A 23,211-nucleotide genomic window follows, 5' to 3' on the forward strand; every position below is an offset into this window, starting at 1 on the left:
TGTTGACATGTTTGGACTTTATACTAACTTGGTTAACTTTGACTAGACTTACACAAGCTAATAATATTGATTGAACATATTAATTAAATTTCAAAATCTTAAAGTTAATTGCACTAATGCAGTGCACTCACTTTGGGAACTTCCTCATAGTAAATTACACATTTTGGGAACATTTCCGATCGAGAACATTTCCCGTAATAGTGCACTCACTTTGGGAACATCCTTGACCGAGGAACATTTTGATGGTAGATTACACATTTTGAGAATATCTCGATTGGAAACATCCTTGCAAAGTCATACTTCTTGGAAACATGAAAAAGCCATATCTTCAATCATCCCTAATAGCTGTGACCCTAACAGCTTCGACTGATAGCTAGACCATCAGAAATTGCCACTGAGCAAGTGACAGTAATGGGACTCATGGTGAAGTTCCAAATTGTGTCGAATGTACGACGCTAGAGCCTTCTTTGTTGGCACCCGACACAACCCTATCGGCTGAGGTAACATCCCACGTGGATAGTGATGGGTATAAAAATGGTAGGTGAAGGTGAAAAAAATAACTCTCTCGTATGCAAGGATTCACTTTTTTTTTTTTCCAATTTTCTTCTTAGACTGGTACAGACTTGACCATTAGAGGGTCACATCGATCATCATTAGTGCTACCGATGAGTGTTGCCATGTAGATATATGAAGCTAAACTGTTAAACTGGTCAATCCATGATGGGACAGACTAACCTATGATGGGCCTATTATATAGCAGGACGAGACGAGCCAACCCATCAACTTGACGGATTGGAAAATCTTCAATCCAACCCATCTCAAGGTGGATCGCGGGTTAGGTGGACCAACCTACGGATTTGTTAAAAAATAAAAAAATATTAAAAATTTTAAGTTTGAATTATAATTTAAATTGATTAAATTGAAAGTTTTAAATTTAAATTATAATTTTTAAATTTGAATTATAATTTAAATAGATCAAACCTACTCATTCATTAAGTTTTATATTTTCATTTTAAAATTTAAAATAAATAAATAAACTTTTTCAATCCGCGGGCCAACCCACACGGGTTACGGGTCAACCCACACGGGTCGCGGACCTAAGCAAACCAATCCATCTCAATCCATCTTAAAATGGGTTGATAAAATTTCAATTCATTCCGCCTAAATTCCTTGATAGGGCAGACCAACTCGATAGACTAATCCAATTTGACAGCTATAATAGGAGCAACTTAGATGGGGAAAGAGTAAAGACTTTACCCACGGGGAGGAGCTGCAACAACTCTAAAATATAATATTTATAATAAAAATTATATGTAAAATAATTAATATAGAGTGATCCATTTATAAGTCAGGTAAAATATTTACTAAATGTATTTATGCTAATGCAACATAATTAATTTACCACTGTTCCAGTAACTGGGGTTATTTGTTAACCTTGATGTTTCTAATCCTGAACTGGGCCCCAACAACAGCGCGGATTCTCAACCATCCAAAACAGCCACGCTGGCACAAAATCCACGGTCAAGCCTTGCCAGCCAATCCTCGCCTCTCGCCTCATCTTATCTTATCTGGTGGCTGGTACCGGGCACCATTGCCGCTGTCTGCTGGCTCTAGACTTCTTCGTTCCTCTTGTTACGCTGGGAGATCCAGCTGTTCCCTGTCTCTCACAACGCACCAAATCCTGGAAACGGTTTTTATTGGCTTCGCTATTTTTATTTTCCATCTTCACCGCCGGATAGACGACGAGGAGCCGAGGGTTTGGTCGAGTGTGTGCGCCGCAGGACCACTCCCCGATCTGTGTCGTCCGCCATGGCTTCCGGCAATCAAGGTAACTCTCTTTCTCTCTATTCGTCTCCTTGATTTTCTCCTTTTCCATGTCGGGTACCTCGACCAATTTCTCCGAGGCAGAATGGACTTGATTGGGGGTTTGTTATTTTCTGATACAAGATAACATATTTGTCATTGAATTTGGTTCTTTGAAATTGAAGTAGACATAGAGAAGTGACGTTGGATTTTTGGGGGAGGACTCTATGCTCCAGTCTGAAATTGAATGAGTTATGGAGTGGTTATACTTCTAATTTATTTATCTGAAACTTTCAATTTAGCTTCTGGGATACGGCACTTTCAACGTCTGAAATATTGAGCCTGGTTTGCTAGCTAGCTCTTCGGCTCAATCAGTTCCAGTGCTCTTGTTTGGCAACCTTTACTAGTGTACAGTGGAGAATTGTAAAGAAACTGTATAGGCATCTAGGCTTTGATGGGTGAATTATGATTAACGTGGGCTTACGTATTTTGGTTCTGGGGTTCACACCTATCAAACATGCGGGTTAGTTTTCTTATTGACCATGGCTGACGCTTCTTTCAGTTTATGGTTTAGAACGTTATGTAATGCAATCATGAGGAGCAAACATAATATATTTCAGTAGTTTTCCTAAGGAAGTATTTCACTTGTTAATCTGAAATATATGCATAAATTACCTCTTTGATTGGTAAAGCTATTGAAAAATTCAAATACTCTCCTATGAGGGATGACCTTTTGAACCTTTTTTTTCATTTGTTACAGACAACAAATCTAATTCAGTTGAAAACAAAAGCTCGACATCTGAAGCATTACATACTGACTCCACCCAACAACAAACCGGATACCGGAGGACCTCTTCAGCCCCAGCTACTGGGTTTCCGATGAACCCTTTTGATTTTTCTTCTATTCAAAACCTGCTTAATGTAATTGCTCCCCTTTTGCTTTTAACAAATGATTTCTGAAGCTTAACTGGCACCTAATGATTTAGCACTTTAAGTGGTATTTTGAAACTAGTTATTCTTGTTAATTAAGTTGTAATTACTAGCTGTGGTTAGTGTTATTATTTCAATCAAGCTAGTGCTACATTGGTTGGAGTTGCCTGATTAAATTTCACAAATATGGATGCTTATGTTGATTTGATGTTCTTGGGAACAATCTTCATAGGAGTACCAAGGGCATCTGAATGTTGTTGTCTATTGCTTTAGTTTCCTTTGTGCATGTTTTTTCTCTCTGCTAGTCTGCTTCACTTTAGTTTGTGGCTAAAAATAAATTGTCTACTTCTCTTTGTAAAGTCAAAATAATATCATTATTTTCTATGTTTTATGGTGGTTGGTTCAAAATAAAATTCTATCTAGATACAGGAAACATTATTTTGTAAATAATTTAGAGTCTTAAATTCAATGGAAAACATGGACCAAGGTTGCTGATAGCGATGATGGGTTGAACTAATGGCCAAGTAAAAACTGTATAGCCTTTGACATATTCACTTGAGGAACATTTAGACGATGTGTGTGACATGAAAAAACTGATCTTAGCACAAAAATCTTATTGTACCTATTTAAATTGGGTATTGATAGTACATGAACTAACATTTTTAAAATTTAGTATTTATGTTAAACTAACATATAAAGTCTTCCAAATGTACTTATGGGCACAGGATCCTACGATTAAAGACATGGCTGAGCAAATTGCCAAAGATCCTGTATTTAGTCAAATGGCTGAGCAACTTCAAAAGAGTGTCCATAGTACAGGACAAGATAGTGTTCCCCCATTGGATCCTCAGCAGTACATTTCAACCATGCAGCAAGTCATGGAAAATCCTCAGTTTATGAAAATGGCTGAACGCCTTGGAAATGCTATTATGCAGGTTGCCAATTTTTTAAGGTGATTTTTGTCCTTGATCAGTCATACTTATTTTTATTTTTTATTTGTTATTTAGGATCCTGGTATGTCTTCGGTGCTTGAAAATTTATCAAATCCTGCTCAGAAAGAGCAGATTGAGGAACGAATGGCCCGCATGAAGGAGGATCCGGCCTTGAAGGGAATTCTTGAAGAGATAGAAACAGGAGGTCCTTCTTCAATGATGAAGTAATATATTTCAATGATTTTCCATAAATATATCCATTTCCATGTTTAAACCCCTTTTTGTTTAGATACTGGAATGATTCTGATGTTCTCCAAAAGCTTGGTCAAGCTATGGGAGTTGGGCCTTCAGGTGATGGTGCTTCCACTACTGATCTTTCAGCAACTGAAGAAGCAGAAGAAGAAGGCGGATATGAGGATGAATCTATTGTTCATCAAACTGCTAGTATTGGTGATGTTGAGGTATTATACCAGTTTCCATTTTGTATATATATGGTTTGAAGTTATTTGACGTATGGTTTCAACTTTCAAGTTGTGAATTGGTATTTGTAGGCATTGCTGAATTGTGTCCATTTGGATTGCCAACCAATGCCAATACTATGTCTATACGGCTAAATATCACTTTGTGACCCATGCTAATACAATTTTGGTGGTACGATCCGAGACATAGCTCATCTCAAATATAAATTAGTCTCTGTCAGTATTGTTCAAAAAGAGACAGGAAGGTTCTCTACTCTTGTCTTATCCATCAATTTCATTTCGGCATGAATAGGGGCATGTGTAGGAGATGAAGCACTAAAAGGAAGGGGGAGAGGAAGAGCAGAAACATCAATGGACAAAACCTAGTGAAAGACGAAGATTCTTGTTCCATCATTCATCCGTTGATACATTAGCTAAAGCACAAACATTAGGAATCGGATTTGTATTATGCATTTTTATCCTGTTTTATCGTTGCTAACCAAGTCTTTTTTGGTGTTCATTTAATGTGTGTATTTGTCATAGTTTCACATTGTCTAACTAGAGTGTTTATTGATTGTCTAAGTATATATTAGTACCATCTTAAACGTATCTCCAAAAGTTTTCCCTCGATAGGTATAACCTCGATTTTCTCTTTAATGTTCTCATTTTTTATTCTGTCCATCCTCGTATGCCCGCTATCCACTTTAACATCTTCATCTCTATGACTTATCTTTTTCTCATATGCTCGAGTTATAGCCTAATATTTAGTTCATATAACATAGCAAATTTAACTGTTATTTTATAGAATTTCTCTTTAAATTTTAGAGATACTTTACGATCACAAAAACACCTGATGCTCTCTTCCATTTTAACCATTTTGCTTGTATTTTATTTAAGACATCTTTTTCAATCTTTGCATCCTATTGCAAAAATGGTCCTAAATATTTAAAACTCTCAGTTACAAATAACTTATCATCTCCTATTTTAATAATTATTTCATTGCGTCTAATATTGCTAAACTTAAATTATATATATTCTGTCTTTACTCTACTAAGTTTAAAACATTTCACTTTCAGTATTTTCTGTCAAAATTCGAGTATAACTTTTACTCCTTCACGTGTTTCATACATCATGGTAACATGTCTTAGACGTGTTTAGTGGGCTTATCCCATAATTAGTATAAAAAGATAGGGACTTAGAGTGAATCCTTAATGTAACTCTATTTTTATAGGAAATACTTCGGTTAATTCACTCTTGTTTTTACATCTTTATACATGTCCTTAATTAGTTCAATATACGCTATTCTAATACCTCTCCTTAGGACTCTATAATAAACTTTTTTAGGTCGACGAATACTATATGTAAGTCTTGCTTCGGTTCCCGATACTTTTTAATTAGTTGCATAGCTTCTATTATCGACTTACCAGACATAAATCCAAATTAATTTTCAGTCACCATAGTCTCTTTCCTTTTTTTTTTCTATTTCTTTCCTAAAGGTTGATGGTATTACTTATTAATTTAATATCCCTATAATTTATATAATTTTGTACATCTTCTTTGTTCTTATATAAGGGAAGTAGAGTACTTGTCCTCTATTAATTAGATATTTTTTTTCATTTTTAATATCAGATTGAATAATTTTGTAAGTCATTCAATACTTTACTTTTGTAGGCACTTTATACCTCTATCTAAAGCTTGAATAATTTTTGAAGTTTGAATTCTACGATAAAAATTTAAATTTATTTACTCCTCTGACCTACTTAAATTATCTAAATTAAGTTGGTCACCTAAACTTTTATTAAAAAGTTGATGAAAATATTTTTTTCATCCCTCTTTTATTTTATTATTATTCACTAGTCCCATATTGCATTCATCTTTAATATATCGTATTTGGATAAAAGATCTTTTGTCTTCCTTTCTCTCACTTTAGCTATTCTATAAATACCTCGTTTTCTCTTTTTTTATTTAGTTGTTGATACAAGTGTTCAAAAGTTTTATTCTTAACTTCACCTATCACTTTTCTTGGCTATTGTATACTTTTTAAAATTTTCTTCATTTTTACAAGCCAACTTAATAAGCTGTTTGTTTTTTCTTCACTTTCTCTCGTATTTTCTTATTCCATGACCAAGATTCTTTATTTGGTGGTGCACGCCCTTTAATGTCATTTTATCCTATGTCGTGTTTGAGTTGCCATATATTTCTCCTAATACTTGTACTCTACTTCTCCTTAAATGTGCTTTGTTTTCCATCCTTTAACTTCCACCACTTAACTCTAGAAGTCATGCATGTTTTCCTTCTATTGATATTATGTTCGAGGTGCATATCCAATACTACTAACTTATATTAGGTAGTTAAGTTTTCTCTAGGAATAACCTTGTAATCTTTATAAATTTTCTATCATTCTTCTTAACTATAAGAAAGTCAATTTGTGACTTATTATTTTCACTTTTGAAAGTAATCAAGTGTTCTTCTCTTTTTTTGAAAAATGTATTAGCTATTAAACGTTCATATGTTATTGCAAAATTCAATATATTTTTCCTTCTTCATTTCTTGTTCCAAAACCATGACTCCCATGCACCCTATCATATTCCTTAATGGTGTAGCAGTAAGACATTTGGTAGATTAACCAAGCACCCATGGTTCGATTTTCAGCTAGACTCATTGCAAGATATTTTCCTCTAATGGGATAAACAATCTAGGACGTTAGCTGCTGAGTGAGGAGCGACGTTTGCTTCCGGATTTACCCTAGTGGTTGGTGGGAGTTTTCCGTGGGGTTAGGCCGATCACCTGTATGACTCATTTCTTGCTCCTACATGCCCATTTAGATATTTTTCTATTAAAAATCATTTCGTTTGACGTAATTTTTTATATTACCTCATCTAGGTCTTTTCAAAACTTGTATTTGATGTCTTCATCTAATCTTATTTGAGGTGTATATATGTTAATTATATTAATAGTTTCTTTTGCCATTATTATCTTAAGAGTTATAATCCTATTTCTCTTTTTAGCTACTTCTATTTTATCCTTTAATAAATTATGTACAATAATACATATTTCATTTCTTATTGTATTCTTTCCTATGTATCATAATTTAAAATTCAAGTTCTTTGACATCTTTGTCTTCTGTCTATCTATTTTATCTCTTGTAAATATAAAATATTAGTTTTTCTCCTAATCATCATATCTACTACTTCCATTACTTTACCAAGTGAGCATTTTTATGTTTCATGCGTTGGGATACAATCAAAGTCCCACATTAGAAATACACGGAACAGTTTATGTGTTTATAAGATGGAAGATATCTCTATTGGTATGATGCTTTTAAAATAAAGTTCAAAAATAAAATAATGAGGGCTTAGGTTCAAAGTAAACAATATCGTACTATTGTGAAGATATGTTGATTCCATCGATCCTAACAATTGGTATCAGAGTCATGGTCTATGTGGAGCCATGTTGGGAATTTCAAGAAAAAACAAAGGAGGTAGGGGAGGCCTGGATCGTGGGGATAATGGTAGGGAGCTCCCGGTCAAGTCTATGTAAGCTCTTGAGGCAGGTGGTGCTCCAAGTAGTACACATAAGGCGTGCGACGTAGTGGAAATGAGTAGGTGGTGTTCCAGGTAGTACATGTAAGGCGTGCGACGCAGCGGAAAGGAGTGACCTTGATTGGAATATGGTGGTTCTTTGTTTGAGGGGAGGATCGTTGACATACAATTAAAGTCTCACATTAAAAATACATGGAATAGATTATGCGTTTATAAGATGGAAGATAACTCCATTGATTTGAGACCTTTTGGGTAAAGTTCAAAAATAAAATCCATGAGGGCTTAGGCCCAAAATAGACAATATCATATCATTATGGAGATATGTGGATTTCATCGGTTCTAACAATTGGTATCAGAGTCTCTCCAGAAAACAAAAGAGATAGAGGAGGTCCAAATCATGGGGATAATGGTAGGGGTCTCCTAGTGGTCCTTTTTTTAAAGGGAGGATTGTTAACATACAATCAAAGTCCCATATTGAAAATACATGAAAAAGATTATAGATTTATAAAGTGGAAGATATCTCCATTGGTATGAGGCATTTAGGGTAAAGTCCAAAAACAAAACCATGAGGGATTAGGTCCAAAATGGACAACATCATACCATTGTGAAAATATGTGGATTTCATCGGTTCTAATACCATGTTCCAAATCTAAGATAATCGGTATTCCTATAATGTTTATTCTTATCCAACTTATAGTGTGAGAACTCTTGCATATTTAATACTACACCTAAGTCCTCATGGAGATGTAGCGGTTTTTGTCGAGAAGTTACAGTTGGACCTTACAACGCGTTTCTTCCGGGGAATAATTTATCTTTAGCATAATAGTTGGATAGATCCATTCATAAAACATTTTGATGCTTGCTAACAGCCTAATGCAACCCTCCACCTTTTTCATCTGGGCGTGAGACCGATATCGACAATTTTATTAGATGCCCTAAAAACATTATGTAATATGAATTTTGAAAAACTATAAGATATTTCGGAATGATACTATAAAAAATGAATGTCTCATATGATGTACATCACAAATTTTGGTATTGGGATTTAATTGCCTTTATAATTGCTGTAAGCTTATATTTTGATAACGCTGTGAAATTAAATTATACAATTAAAATTCATTTGAAATAACCTTGCAATTATTTAAAGTGTGTCAAGTGTCACTACCATTTCGGCCGATGATTGGAACTTCAGAATCGAATGATAAAAGCTTGATTTGTTGCATCCTAATCATTGGCATTATTTCAAAACAATGAAATTTAAAATATATATAAAATAACTTGTTGGATACCACCATCTCAATTTAATTATTGGATGTTCTTTTGCAAAAGAAACCATCCAAATGGGAAATTTTAAAGCTTAATGAAATGGCTAAAATGCTTATTCCTTCATTATAAGTTTTATATTTTCTTGAAAAGGGAAGTAACAATAGTTTATCTATGTGGTCAAATATTGTGATTGTTCAACCTAATTTTAAGTTGCATTGTGGGTAAAAGAGTAATTGACAAATCTTTCAATATTGGATATTTTTTATTTTGTTGGAAGCACATTATTTTGTAAATTTTGAAGTTCAAAATTTTCACTATAAAATGTCATACGTGGCTGAATATGTTATGTGGACTTCAATGGACTGACTTTGTATTACTGATGCCAATTAAACTATTTCATGAATTGTATTTTAGTATGTTCTGACCTATATGTTTTAAGTTTGAACAAGATATTTGGTGTTTAAAATTTAAAACAACTATTAGTTGGATTTATTGTGTATCTCCGTTAGCATAAGTGTCTCAAAGAATTTATCTTGTCTAACTAATTATGTGACTGATAGTGCAATTGGGGCTAGACATAGGGACAGTGTTCTAAATGTTGCACTGACAATGTAGTTTGCTTTTGGCACTTTCTAGTTGATAAATGTAAGATGAGGAGAAGGATAGCATAAACAATACTAGTTATAATGTCCGACAATTGTTTTAATGCAAATACTATATCTAAAAGGTATCAACCTTAACTAAAGAAAACAACTATAATGTATAATTGATGATTTCATGTAAGAGGCTAAATTATAAAAATCATATTTTAAATACCTTTAGATAAGATGTTTATGCAGGCTTAGATTACATATCATCTGAACACAAGCATTTGAGCTCTAGTGAATGTTTGTTTCTCTAGATTTTGGCTGATTTTTGAGTGATTATTATTATTATATTTTTCTGCTAGTATATCGAGTTAATAGATGTCATACTCCAGTTGTAATTTTCTTGGTCCAATTTATTCTTGGAGTGTCTTGTGCTCTCAGACGAGGTCTCACTTTGCATCTAAAAATCCATGCACAAATGCTGCATTACCATTACTTCTTTTAGAAAGGAAGTATTGTAGGGCTGTGTTTCTCAAGGTTTTTCTGGATCTTTTGTTTTAAGAACCCTCTTGAATGAGTGGCCTATAGAAACAAATGCTTCCTTTCCTAACTAGTATTCAGTGTTTATCAAATATGCAGTACAGAAATTGTTAGCTATGTCACAGTGTGCTACTGGCTGCCTCTGTGGTATGTATGAATTTTGACGTGTTGGAAGGAGCTACATAACATGGTAGCAAGATCACTAGGGTCCTAAAGAAAAATGAGTTTTGATGGCCTGTGGATAAAGCTGTTTGTAAGTGAATGAAAAACTTGGACAAAGAAAAGTGAAGATCGTTTTCAGTAGTAACCAGTACTGTCAAACGGGGAAATTTAGCATCAGCATAACCTACTCTATGACTGGACATTTATGCTAGCTATCCAATTTTACTTGCCTTGTCATCATACTAGGGTACCAAGTTGCAGTGGTCAAGATTTAAAAATTTATGAGAATCTTACTTTAAGATTTCAAATGCTCTTAATGAAACCATATTGTACTCTCATATGTTTATGACATCTATGTATATACTCACATCAATAAAGAAAACAATGTGCCTGTTTAATAATATTTTGCTCTATCTGCTATATATATATTGATAATCTTGCAGTTTATTGAGATGCATTATGAGTGATGGTTAAATTGGATTGTGGGCCTTGGGTTTTTGCAATTCTTGTTTATGTATGTTTTGTTGCAATTATTTTGTTTTGAAATGGAGTTTTCTTTTTAATGTTATTTATTTTGTTTTTTGTACAATTTACTTTGATGATTATATAGGGTTTGAAGAAGGCTTTGGATTCTGGGGCCGACAAGGATGAAGAGGACTCGGAGGGAAGAAGAGCCTTGCATTTTGCCTGTGGTTATGGTGAGGTATGATTGAGTATACCTTTTTCTTGGTGCATCATGCATTATTTGTGGTATTAAGTTTGACTTTTCAAATGTTGTATTAAAATGAACAAGTAAATGGCACCTTCAACAATAGCTTTTCAGTGTCTGTTTTATAATTGAGAATCTGAGGTCATCGTAAGATCCTCTAGCCATATATTAGAATTTCATCACTTTGATCCCGTTGAGCTTGGTGATGTGAAGTGATTTAGATGCTTGAATAACTTGGAAAACAACCCTTTTAAGTCTATGACACATACCTTGGGTATATAAGCTTGTCTCCACTTAATTTGGAAGTTGAGGTTCTCTGTTAGGCTATGACTTTATCTGATATTATATTCTCTTCTGTGTTTTTTTTTGACAATATAGACAGTAAATCAGGTCAAATATGAAGTGCAGTAAATGCTGATTTCATTAATTTACTCAAGCAACAGTTGGCTGCTTTGGGACCTTGATTTTCATTTTGTTTATCAAGATGTTGGACTGATTCAGATGATTTTGCTGAACCTATTGGATGAGATGATCATATTATTCAAAGGAAATAAAGAACTATATTGCACCAATTTTTCTAGATTGTGTCGAGTTGGAAGATGGATTGAGTTTGATCCATGTAGTATGAACTCGAGTACATTCTTTGTTGGTTAACCTAGAAAGGTGATTTTAAAGGAGGATTGATGGCAATGATTGAAGAGGATGGTCTCTAAGACTTACATAATAATTTTTTGGGATATGACTGAAGAATTGAAGGTGATGATTGAGGAGGATGGTCTCTGATACTACAAAAAGATTTTTTTTTGGTATACGATTCTCTAAATGTCCAAGTTATATATGGTAAAATAGATAAGTTGACTCAAAAACAAGGCTAAGATTTCATTATTTAAGCATATTGTGCTTGTCACATAATATTTACAAACATCTTAAACTAAAACCAACATTTCACAACACCTACTGTGCATATATTCACATAGGTTATATAAATTGGTTTAATTTAGAAACAATATTTACGCTAAAATATATTAACATGATTGCTAATGTATGGGGTTACTAGAAAGTTAGACGACTTGAATCTATTAGTGGAAGATGCAAGGGTAGATACACTAAAGGAAATTTTAGTTACTGTAAAAGAACTTATTTAAGTGATATAACTTGCATAAAAGATTAGTGGAGATTGATTAATGGAGGGGTAGGTAACATGTATCTGATAAAAACAATTCAGATTCTTATTGTTCCAATTAGACTAAATTGGTTGTTTTTTCCTCATCTAATTAAGTTTGGTTGAATTAATAAATTAACTTGATGTAAGTAAATAGATTGAATATTAAGGCAATATGTGACTAGCGACTACATATGCGGTGTGGTGAAACATTGGATATGCCTAGCTGACGGATTCATAGAGAAACAAGTAAATACTAAATTCAATCAATTATAAAATAAAACTATAAAAAAAAATGGCAAGATGAATGTAAATTATAAATGGCCAAACCAAACATTGGAATATGGACAATGATAGGTAAAATATTAAATAAACAAAGAAATTATAAAATAAAATAATTAAAATAAAGAAATGACTTGAAATAAGTGTAAGTTTGTGTAGAAATGACTAGAAGAGCCATTAAAAATTGGTCTAAGGCACTAGGGAGCAGTTTGTCTAGGACCCTAAAACTTGAATAGGGAATATAGGCCCTCTCCTACTTAGCAGCTTCAACGGCCTTAAGATGAGGATAAGCGAGGAACAGAGTCCACTTGTTTGCTAGTCGAAGAGGGACAACTCAACCAAATATATGCCAGATTAGCAAATAGGAAAAGGGTCCAAGTGTTGGTGGTGTATAAACAGTAATGCAATACTCGACAATTCTTCTCGGAACTAGAGGGAATTCTCAGGAGAGATGATGCTGGGGGCAATTGGAGGCGCAGAACCTGTAAATGGAAATGTTGGATTTGAAATTTTCAGGGTAGAGGGCATCATGACTGCAATCAAAGTCAACACATAGGACTGTACATGCCAAGTTAGGTAGTTAGAGCAATGGTTGCCGAATCCTACACAAAAAAGGGATTCTGTGTGCTTCCAATAACACTTGAGCTGGGGCAACCATACAAAGCACACGCCCTAATAGTCATTGTCTGCCCCCGGGACATAGCTGAGTTGGTTACGACGAAGCAGACTTGCAGAAGAAGGCAAGGGTTCGAATCTCGGCGAAGCCGAGACAATACCCTCCTCTGTCGTGATCAACTGCAACTTCTCGATTTACCTCCTCACAGATGGTCGTGGGGCCGACCGTGTGGGGCCGCTAGGGTGACGGATTCCACCTAGTAGTCATTGTCTATAATGTTGGGCCATTGCCACCTAGATTTGCATAGCAATGGTGCAGGAGCAACCTAAAAGCCAAAAGAAGAAAAAGGATAAATTCTCAACATTACTGAGGACCACATTAGATTGTCCTTGAACCCTAGTGACCTAATGACCCACCCCAAGTCAAGAAGCACAATGTAAACAAACCAATCCAGCAATATAGATGGCTACATCAGCTGGATTAGAACTGCCTTAAGGACACCATGAGGCCGAACAAAATGCACAAGAGAATCACATCAAAAATGCTGGACAACTTGAATGACTGTAGGGCTCACTAGTGCTAAAAAAACTTGTTTGTTTAATAGTATAAAGTTTGCAGTACATATCTCTTTGGTCTTCATTTGGAGGGAGCATGTATTAGAAATTGGAGGGACTAAGTTCTTTGCAAGGTGGAAACTGTGCTGGAGAACCCTGGAACCAAATAGAGAAATATCATCCTCTGCGCTTCAACATCTTTACAGGTCCCAAAGGTAAGGAAGCCCTTAAATATGATTCATCTGGCTGCTATTCCTAGAGGAATGACTTGGCTGATTATATACTATATTAGTAATAGTAAAAGGGTACAAGTGACCAAGTGTAAATTTTTGAGACTGACAATGCAATTTACCTACACTCCATTAGCAATTCTTCATGGAACTGAAAGGGGTTCTCACGAGAAGCAAACAAGGGCAAGATCCGTAAGGCTGGAGGTATCATTATGAAAGGAAGGGTTTAAGGTCAGACAAAAGAGGGTACTCTAGATCGATGACTCTAGGGACTGTCCTGGCAATCAGGATTGTAGGACCTTGAAATGGAAATGTTGGATTTCAAATTTAGAGGGGAAGGGGACATTACAGATGTAATCATCATCGGCATGCCCATTTTGATTGGTCTCAGAGGGAAATGGGCTACTAGAAAAAGTTGATTTGGACAACCTTACCCAAACATTGCTAGAAGCTATTGTGAACTCCTAATATGACATCATAAGTGGAGGGTGCTCCGCATATTATTCTGGGATTATGTTTGGAGTCCAACAGATCATACTATAGCTCTTTAATCACTATTATAGCCACCATATGGTTCACAAAGTGTGCTTGCCCACAACTTGGAGGTTGATCTATTCTAGAATATCTTTGCAACTCAGAACATATACATTCAGATGTAGCTTTTGTAGTGCTCTAGCCTTTTGAAGTTTGTGTCAATGGTCATAGTGATGCTAATTGGGAGAATGTTACCCCCACTGTAGGTCTATTTGAAATGAGGGATGTCTCTAATGATAACATTTAGTATCGTGCTGGGTGGCATGAGCGGAATTTGCCATTTCGTCCGCCGACCGACATGTACTAGCATTGTTGCAACCCCCACACAGTCTTTGCGCAGCCGTGGAGGTAGCTGCGCTATCGTGGAGGTCGCCGTGCAGGTTGTGGCGACCTCCGAGGGGGCGGAGCACTTGCGATTGATTTTTTATTTTTATTTTTTAAATAGTATTTATTTTTCCTTATTAAATTTTTTCCTTTTTAATTTTTCCTCTTTCATTTATTTTTTTTCTCCATCAAAATAAACAATGAGAAATCTCTTAAGGTAAATTGAGGAAAAATAAAACCTCTTAACCTCTTTAAAGATAATTATCCTTTTCCCTTCTTAGATAAAAAATTAAATATAATATAATTTTTAACTTTATAAAATATATTATTATTAATAAACTAAATTATTTTATATATAAATTGGATTTAATTTTAAACTGATATAAATATATCTAAATTAAATATAGTTTAAACCTTCTTGATGGACTTCGGTTAATCTAAATTGACTTTTACTCAATAAGAATCATTTTACCAGATAATATTAAAATTTAAATTCAATATTCAATATCTCAAATATAACAAACAAACAACCAAGAGTTATTCCACTAGGTGAGGTCGGTTATATGAATCTTTCTATACCATTGGGCTCTATGACCAACTATATTTTATTTTATTGTTACTAATCAAGTTTTTTTTGTCTTCCTCTTCCTCGTTTGATGTGCACATTTGTCATAGTTTCTATCACTTAAATGGAGCATTTATTGGCCATCTATGTATATATCTGAATCATCTTAAACGTGTCTCTTGGAGTTTTCTCTTAATAAGTGTAATCTCGACTTTCTTTCTAATATTTTCTTTTCTTATCCTATCTATCTTTGTATGTCCGTAGATTTATCTTAGTATCCTCATTTTTGTAACTCTTATCTTTTGCTCATGTATTTGAATCAGAGCCCAACATTCAACTCTATATAATATAACATGTCTAACCGTTATTTTATAAATTTTTTTAAAGTTTTAGAGGTATTTTACGATCACAAGAACACCTGACACTCTTCTTCATTTTAATAATCTTGTTTGTATTCTATGTAATCTATGTAAGACATCTCTCAATCTCTCTATCCTTTTGTAAAAATGATCCTAAATATTTAAAAGTCTTAGTTATAGACAACTCATCATTTCCTATCTTAACAATTATCTTATTACGTCTAATATTACTAAACATAAATTTCATAGTTATCAAACATAAAATCTTTCACTTTTAGCGTTCCCGCTAAGATTCGAGTTTAGTATTTACTTTGTGTCTTGTCTATCAAAATAATATCTACAAATAACATGTACCACGGTATCGTATTTTGGATGTGTCCAGTAGTGAGTTCATCCATGATTAGTGTAAAAAGATAGAGATTTAAAGTTGATCTTTGATGTAATTCTATCCTTATGGGAAATACTTCAGTTAATTCGTTTGGATTCACTCTTGTCATTATATCCTCATACATATCCTTAATTAGTTTAATATACATTATGTTAACACATCTCTTTTCTAGTATTTCCCTTAGGATTCTATCATAAACTTTTTATAGGTCAACGAATACCATGTGTAAGTTTTGTTTTTGTTCCCGATACTTTTCAATTAATTGTCTCAGAAGATGTATAACTTCTATTGTCGACCTACCAGACATAAATTCAAATTGATTTTCGATCATTGTTGTCTCTTTCCTTAGTCTTTTTTCTATTACTCTTTCCTAAAGTTTTATGGTAGTACTCGTTTGTTCTTATATCACTGATGAGATATTTTTTATTTTTAATATAATTTTGTAAGCTATTCAATACCTTATTTTGGAATATTATCTAGTCCAGTCACTTTTCCATTTGAATTCCATATAAAATTTGTTCTATTTTTGAAGTTTGAATTCTATGATAAAAATTTAAATTTCTATTCTCGTTTGGCCTATTAAATTATCTAAGTTAAGTTAATCACTTAAACTTTTATTAAAAAGTTAATGAAAATACCTCTTTTATCGCTTTTTTATTTCTCATCATTTAATAATACACTATTGCATTCGTCTTTAATACATCTTTTTTTTGGATAAGATCTCATCTTCTTCTGTCTTATTTTAGTTATTCTGTAAATGCCTTTTTCTCCTTTTGTATCTAATTTTTGATATAAGTGTTCAAAAGTTTCATTCTTGGCTTCATCAATTAATTTTTTAGCTCTTTTTTGTTATATATTTTTTAAAATTTTTTTCTTACAAGTGTATAATATTTTATAAGTTGTTTGTTTTTTTTTTCATTTTCTCTTGTACTTTCTATTCCACCATCAAAATTCTTTACTTGGTAGTGCACGCCCCTTTGACTCGCCGAATACATTCTTGGTTACTATTTTAAATTTTGATACCATCTTATCCTATGTCGTATTCGAGTCGCCATGTATTTCTTCTAATATTTGAATTCCTACCCCTTTTAAAAATATATTTAGCTTTCTATCCTTTAACTTCCACTACTTAATTTTAGGAATTATGCACATTTTCTTTCTAATGATACAATGTTTGAGGCATTTATTCAACGCTAATAATCTGTATTGGCTAATTAAGTTTTCTTCAGAGATGACGTTGTATTTTTTACAAATCTTTCTATCCTATTTCCTAACCATAAAAAAGTTAATTTGTGACTTATTATTTCCACTTTCGAACGTAATTAACTATTTTTTCTTTTCTTGAAAAATATATTAGTTAGTATAAGATCATATGTTTTCGCAAAATCCAATATAATTTTTCCTTCTTTATTTTTTGTTCCAAACGCATAACCTGCACCCTATCATATTTCTTATTTTTCACTTCTATATACCCATTTAGATCTCTTCCTATTAAAATTATTTTCGTTGGTGGAATGTTTTGTAATACCTCATCTAGGTCGTCCAAAAATCTAAATTTGATGTGTTCATCTAATTCTATTTGAGGTGCATATATGTTTATTATATCAATAGTTTCTTTCGTCATTACTATCTTAAGGGTTATAGTCCTATCCTCTTTCTAAAACTTCTACTATTTCATCTTTTAGCGAACTATCTACAATAATACTTATTTCATTTCTTATTTTATTCCTTCTTGTGTACCATAACTTAAAACTTGAATTCTCTATCATGTTTGTCTTCTCTTAGACTCATTTTGTGTCTTGTACACATAAAATATTAATTTTTCTGCTAATTATCGTATTTCCCTACCTCCATTGCTTTACCAGTGAGTGTTCATAGGTTTCATGTTTTAAATCTTAGACAATTATTTTCCTATAATATTTGTTCTTATCCAACCTATGGTGTAAGAACTCTTGTATATTTAACACTATATCCAAGTTCTTATAGAGATGGTCCTTGTCGAAACGTTACAGTCGTGCCCTACAACGTGTTCCTTTAGGAGAACATTCTAGCATTAGCACAATAGTTTGATGGATCTATTCATTGAATATTTGCTTGAAAGTAATGCTGGCTAACAACCTAACTCACAATCCTCACCCTTTTCATCCAGGGTTGGGATCGACATTGATGAATTTTTAATATCTCAAATATAACTTAATAATAAATATCTATATCGATCAAATATTTTTAAAAATATTTTTAATTAATATATTTTATATTAAAAAAGTATCGAATTGTATCGGCACGGTACGATACGGTATCAAAATCATATTATTCGATCATATATCGAAACTCCGATATGGCTTGAAATTTTAAACCTTGAATGATAATACTTATAAACATCATGTGAGATTCCTCCACCATATGGAAATGATGCATCCTAGGATTGCAAATGTCTCACAAATTTCCCACGCACCAAGCATCACCAATGACTCTTCAGAGGCGAAACTCATTGACATGTCAGTTGGGGTTCCATTTTCCAGCAGCCCTCATGCATGCACATTAGTATAGGAAGAAAATAACTTTTGCGTGGGTCCAACTTCCATTGGAGAAACAGAGAATAGTTGACAGGTATAATTTATGATGCTTGACGAGAGAGAGAGAGAGAGAGAGAGGGATGAAGAGGAGGCCTTTGGTCCTTATGTGTTAGAGGAGACATGCAGAGGGTCGGTTGGTTAGTGGGGATGGGGCTGCTTGAGAGAGCTTTGTGTGTGTCGATCTCTGCATGGCCTTAAGTAGACTTTTTAGCTTCTCCTTAGTCAGATTGGCTCCCTACTAGTTGGATCATTGGAAGCCCGGGTGGTTTGCTACTCCACATCTCAAATGTGCCATTGAATGCAAAGTGAATTCAACCAATGACTAAAACTGTGGACATTCACGTTGAAAGATTCCATGACTGATTTTGGTGGACCACCACTAGAACAGTATTCATGGTGAATCAATCTCTTTGAAGATTTTGGTCAATGCAACCCATTTGATGCAATTAGTGCAACATGATTACTGGGTCCAAGATGTTCCAAGGATTGCTGAGCCGTATCGGCGATATGGGTGATATGTTGAAACGCCTCCGAAGGCGTGTGTAAAATTTGGTTGATCGTGCGGTCCCGATTTTTCTTTTTTTTTTGTTTTTAAAACTTAAGGTTTAATTTGTAGCTATAGTTCAAAATTGCAGGATAATTTAAATAGGTTTTATTAAAGCCTATAAAATTATCAAAAAATTTTATTTTTTATTTTAAATATTTAGATTAAATTTTTTATTTTAATTAATATATTTTATATTTTAAAAATATCGAAACTATACCGGGGTAATAGGGTTATTTCCGGAACCGAAACTCCGGCACGATTCGATATTTTAAACCTTGTTTGGCTCATCCTAGGGTGATATGTTGGTTGTGTGAAATTTGGTTGGTGGACCACAATGTCTCAATTGCAGAGGAAAAGTGCAAGGGTAATAGGGTTATTGCTGGGAAGTGGCATATTGGTTGCACTTTTCGAAGCTTCAACTATTGAGCGTTTCTGAAGCTTTGACTAATGAGCTTTTCTGATGCTTCAACTGATGAGCCGGGTCCATTCAATCACGAAGGATGGCTAGTGAACTCTTCTTCTGCTCAGATGCACCCCTCTTGTGGGAGGGGAGAGGGAGAGGGTAAATGTCATATACACTTCACGTGAAGTCAGCCATCTTCCTTTAACAGAACACCTTGTTTGTATATGTGAAAACCCATGTGGTTTAACTTAATTACATTTTTAGGTGTTTATGATATTATGCAGCTGATAGAAGAAGCCACATGTTTGCAATATCAATGTTGCTTTTGTCAGTGGTCATGGTGGTGATTAGAAGACATCCTTTTTCTTTCCCTTGGAATTCAAAACATGACTATATTCCCTCTATTCCTTGGCTTCTTTTCAGCCTCTTCTTTCTCTTCGCTCTAATTCACTTCGCTCTGTTTGGAGACCCTAACCCCTCCACATTTATCTCCTCTCTATTTTCTGTTGGTACTTTTGCACATTGTTCCCCCCCCCCCCCCCCCCCCCCCCCCCCCCCCCCTCAATATTCCTTCAATCTGAGTTTGTTGCTCATGGCCAACCATTTGCTTGGCAGCATTCTGAATGACGATCAGCTGAATTAGCTAAATCCTTCCAGAATCAGGCAAAAAAAAAAAAATTGAGATGAGGCATAATGTACACGTGGTCAAGAATTTATGCCAAGCTAATGCTAGTAAAGTAGCCTTATATGTCTTGAAACAGGATTTGAGCAATCAAGCTATTTGCTCTTTCTTTGATTTGCTTTTGGATGATGCTTCTTCAGCTAAGCATCAAATCCTTCTGAATGGTTTCAATCACTTCATTGGATTTGATAAGATTCTCATGCTAAAACCACTCGAAGACATGAGTGCTGATCATATCATATGAAGGACTTAATTGCAGCATTTTACATGCTGACATCTACCAGGTGAGGACCATTAGATATTTATATTGGTTTGGACTCTTTTGCTACTCACAACAGTGTGCTATTAGTTGCCAAATCACAAGTGGCAATTTACAAATTCATCATCAAACATGATTTGTGATGAATTTCTTGCAATTCCTTGTTCATTTTTGATTCAACTTATCTCCTCTGCAGCAGGATGATATAGACCATTTTGATCTAGCAATTTGTTTCTTAGCTTGAGGGTTTTAATCTGTTTCTTAATCCAGGTCATAGAACAAAAGCAGGACATGATACTAATCCCTCAATGTGAGAAGCCATGGCTTGTAACTTGAGTTTTATTTTTATATATATATATTTTTCTTCAAGTGGACATTCTAGCAAGTGCCATAAATTGCAACAAGGCTCGTTACTAAGATGCAGATTTTTTCTTATTGTTGTAGATTTGATCCCCAATTACTATTGAGTATGCTTGTTTTTGCTCACAGGTGGTATGTGTTAAGGTTCTTCTTGAAGCTGGCGCTACAGTGAATGCACTGGACAAAAATAAGAACACTCCCCTCCACTATGCTGCTGGTTACGGGCGCAAGGAATGTGTGGCATTGCTTTTGGAGCATGGTGCAGCTGTGTAAGTTAGCAAACCTAAATTCACCACAATCTTTCTACTTCATATCTGTGTTTTCTTGCTGCAGCACTCTGCAGAATTTGGATGGGAAAACACCAATCGACGTTGCCAAGCTGAACAATCAAGATGAAGTTTTGAAGTTACTTGAAAAAGATATCTTCCTCTAAACATCACTCATTCTTCTGCTGTTGGGTGAGGGAGTGAAGGTTGCTGTAGGAGGCAATTGTGGTAGTCTTTTCAACCTCACTGCTTTCAGTTTGCTGTGTTCTTTGTTGGTATCTGGTTGAAGTTTTTTTATTTCCTTCTATATACTCTTCCCTTTCCAGTTTCATTGAGATTGAATCTTTCTGCTGTGGGGTGGAGAACTCAATTAATTATAGTATTTCGGCATTATGTATCAGAATCAAAGCTTCCAAAAGTCTAAGTTGAGTATTTGGTTAAAATTAAATCGAACTGAATCAAATTAATTAAAATTAAATTGAATTAATTTTTTTTAATCAATCGAACTGATCAAATTTTTAAATAAAAATCAAACAAATTGAATCGATTAAATATCAAGTAATTTGATTTTCAACTTAATTAATTGAAATAATTAAAAATTTTAAATATTATAAAAAATTTATTAATTAGTTAGAGATTTATAAATTTATTAATATAAAAATTTATAAATTATTTTTTTAATTTAGATTAATTTAGTTTATTTGATTTATTTGGTTTAATCAAATAAAAAATTTTAAAATTGAAATGGAATTGAATTAATTAAATTAATTATTTTTTTTAAAAAAAATAAAATTTTGAAATAATCGGATTGAATTTTTAATCGGTTTATTTAGTTTAATTAAATTTTTGTTCGTACCTATGCATATGATAAAGTTTACATGTTCTGTCTTAATCACATTTACCTGTACAGACTTAACTAGTCTTTGCTTCACCAAACAAACTATATCCACCTTAGGTTGAGATGTCTAGAAAAAACTAAGAAGGTGCCCTACCACTGCAATGTAGCCTGAATACTTTAAATAGATCTTTCTTGATAACTATCTATTTGAATTTGATAACTAATATTAATTAATTATTAACACTCTATCATTAATAATTAACAATCAATTAACTAAAAAAATAATAATAATCTCAGTTAGTCGCATTGACTCAATCCCTGAGGGTGACCGGTCCGGTTCCATGGAAGTTTTCCACCGGTCACTACAATCCTAAACTCTAAACCCTAAATCCTAATCAATTAACTAAAGCACAGTGAAGAGAAAATCTAAAATTAATTAACATCTTAATTAATCTAAAAATATCCAATTCCTATTATTAGAGGTGGAGAGGGGGCTTCCGTTCCGGGGCATAACTGAGTTGGTTACGACGGAGCAGAGTTGTAGAAGAAGACAAGAGTTTGAATCTCGACGAAGTTGGGCAATACCCTCCTCCGTTGTGGTCAATTATAATTTCTCGATTTACTTCCTCACATATAGTCGTGGGACCGATCGTGTGGGACTGCTGGGGTGACGGATTTCACGATGTATGAATTTAAGTTCCAATTAATTGTAAAATTAATCAACGGTTGACTAATTATCAATTTATTAGTCTTGATGATATTCCACTATAAACACGAGATTGACCCTTAAATTCATAGAATAGGTTACGCAAAGAGAATAACCAGTCCATTAATATAATCATTATATGAAGTTTTGACCCTCCATACTTGATTCACAATAGGATCTAGTTGATTTAACTATTTTATCCCTCCGATTATATCATATTCTCCTTAAGTATGATTGATTCACTAGTAACCAATTAATTTATGTTATTTTGCATGTTTGTCTTATCGGAAGTTAGAGCTAGATGAAAACTTGGAAGATAAGAGCATGTCTGGACTGGACCAAGTTTGGGCAAGCTGAACTGGTCCAGGTGATCGAAACAGGTCTGATCGATCATAATATATTGATCTGATTAAGTTTGAACTTGACAATCAATGAATTAGGTTTGATCGAGATCCAGGTGATTGAAGGTGTTCTAGGCAATTGTTCCTGTTGAGATCGGCTTCCGGACGCGTCGCCGGACCAGTCAGCATGCAGGGGAAGAGAGGGAGTTGCATCCGCCAGAGAGGGCCACCACACCGAATAAGGAGAGAAGACCAGCTACCTGGAGGCCCTGAAACATCACCGGAGAAAG

At 34.1% G+C, this 23,211-nt stretch overlaps 1 protein-coding gene across 1 annotated transcript; it reads left to right on the forward strand.

Annotated features, from left to right (window-relative positions):
* The first annotated feature begins 1,717 nt into the window (after positions 1-1,717).
* Positions 1,718-21,429, forward strand: LOC141817380 (ankyrin repeat domain-containing protein 2A-like). Its single transcript, XM_074705043.1, has 8 exons — positions 1,718-1,828; positions 2,564-2,724; positions 3,459-3,668; positions 3,741-3,889; positions 3,955-4,126; positions 10,831-10,923; positions 20,900-21,039; positions 21,104-21,429. Exons 1-8 carry the CDS (start codon positions 1,810-1,812, stop codon positions 21,201-21,203), a joined length of 1,044 nt encoding a protein of 347 aa, XP_074561144.1. The 5' UTR covers positions 1,718-1,809; the 3' UTR covers positions 21,204-21,429.
* The last annotated feature ends 1,782 nt before the right edge of the window (positions 21,430-23,211 follow it).

Source organism: Curcuma longa, unplaced genomic scaffold (genome assembly GCF_044706935.1).
Source record: "Curcuma longa cultivar G26 ecotype Majalengka, Jawa Barat unplaced genomic scaffold, ITB_CL_G26_1.1 contig_20270, whole genome shotgun sequence".
NCBI classification, from domain to species: Eukaryota; Viridiplantae; Streptophyta; class Magnoliopsida; order Zingiberales; family Zingiberaceae; genus Curcuma; species Curcuma longa.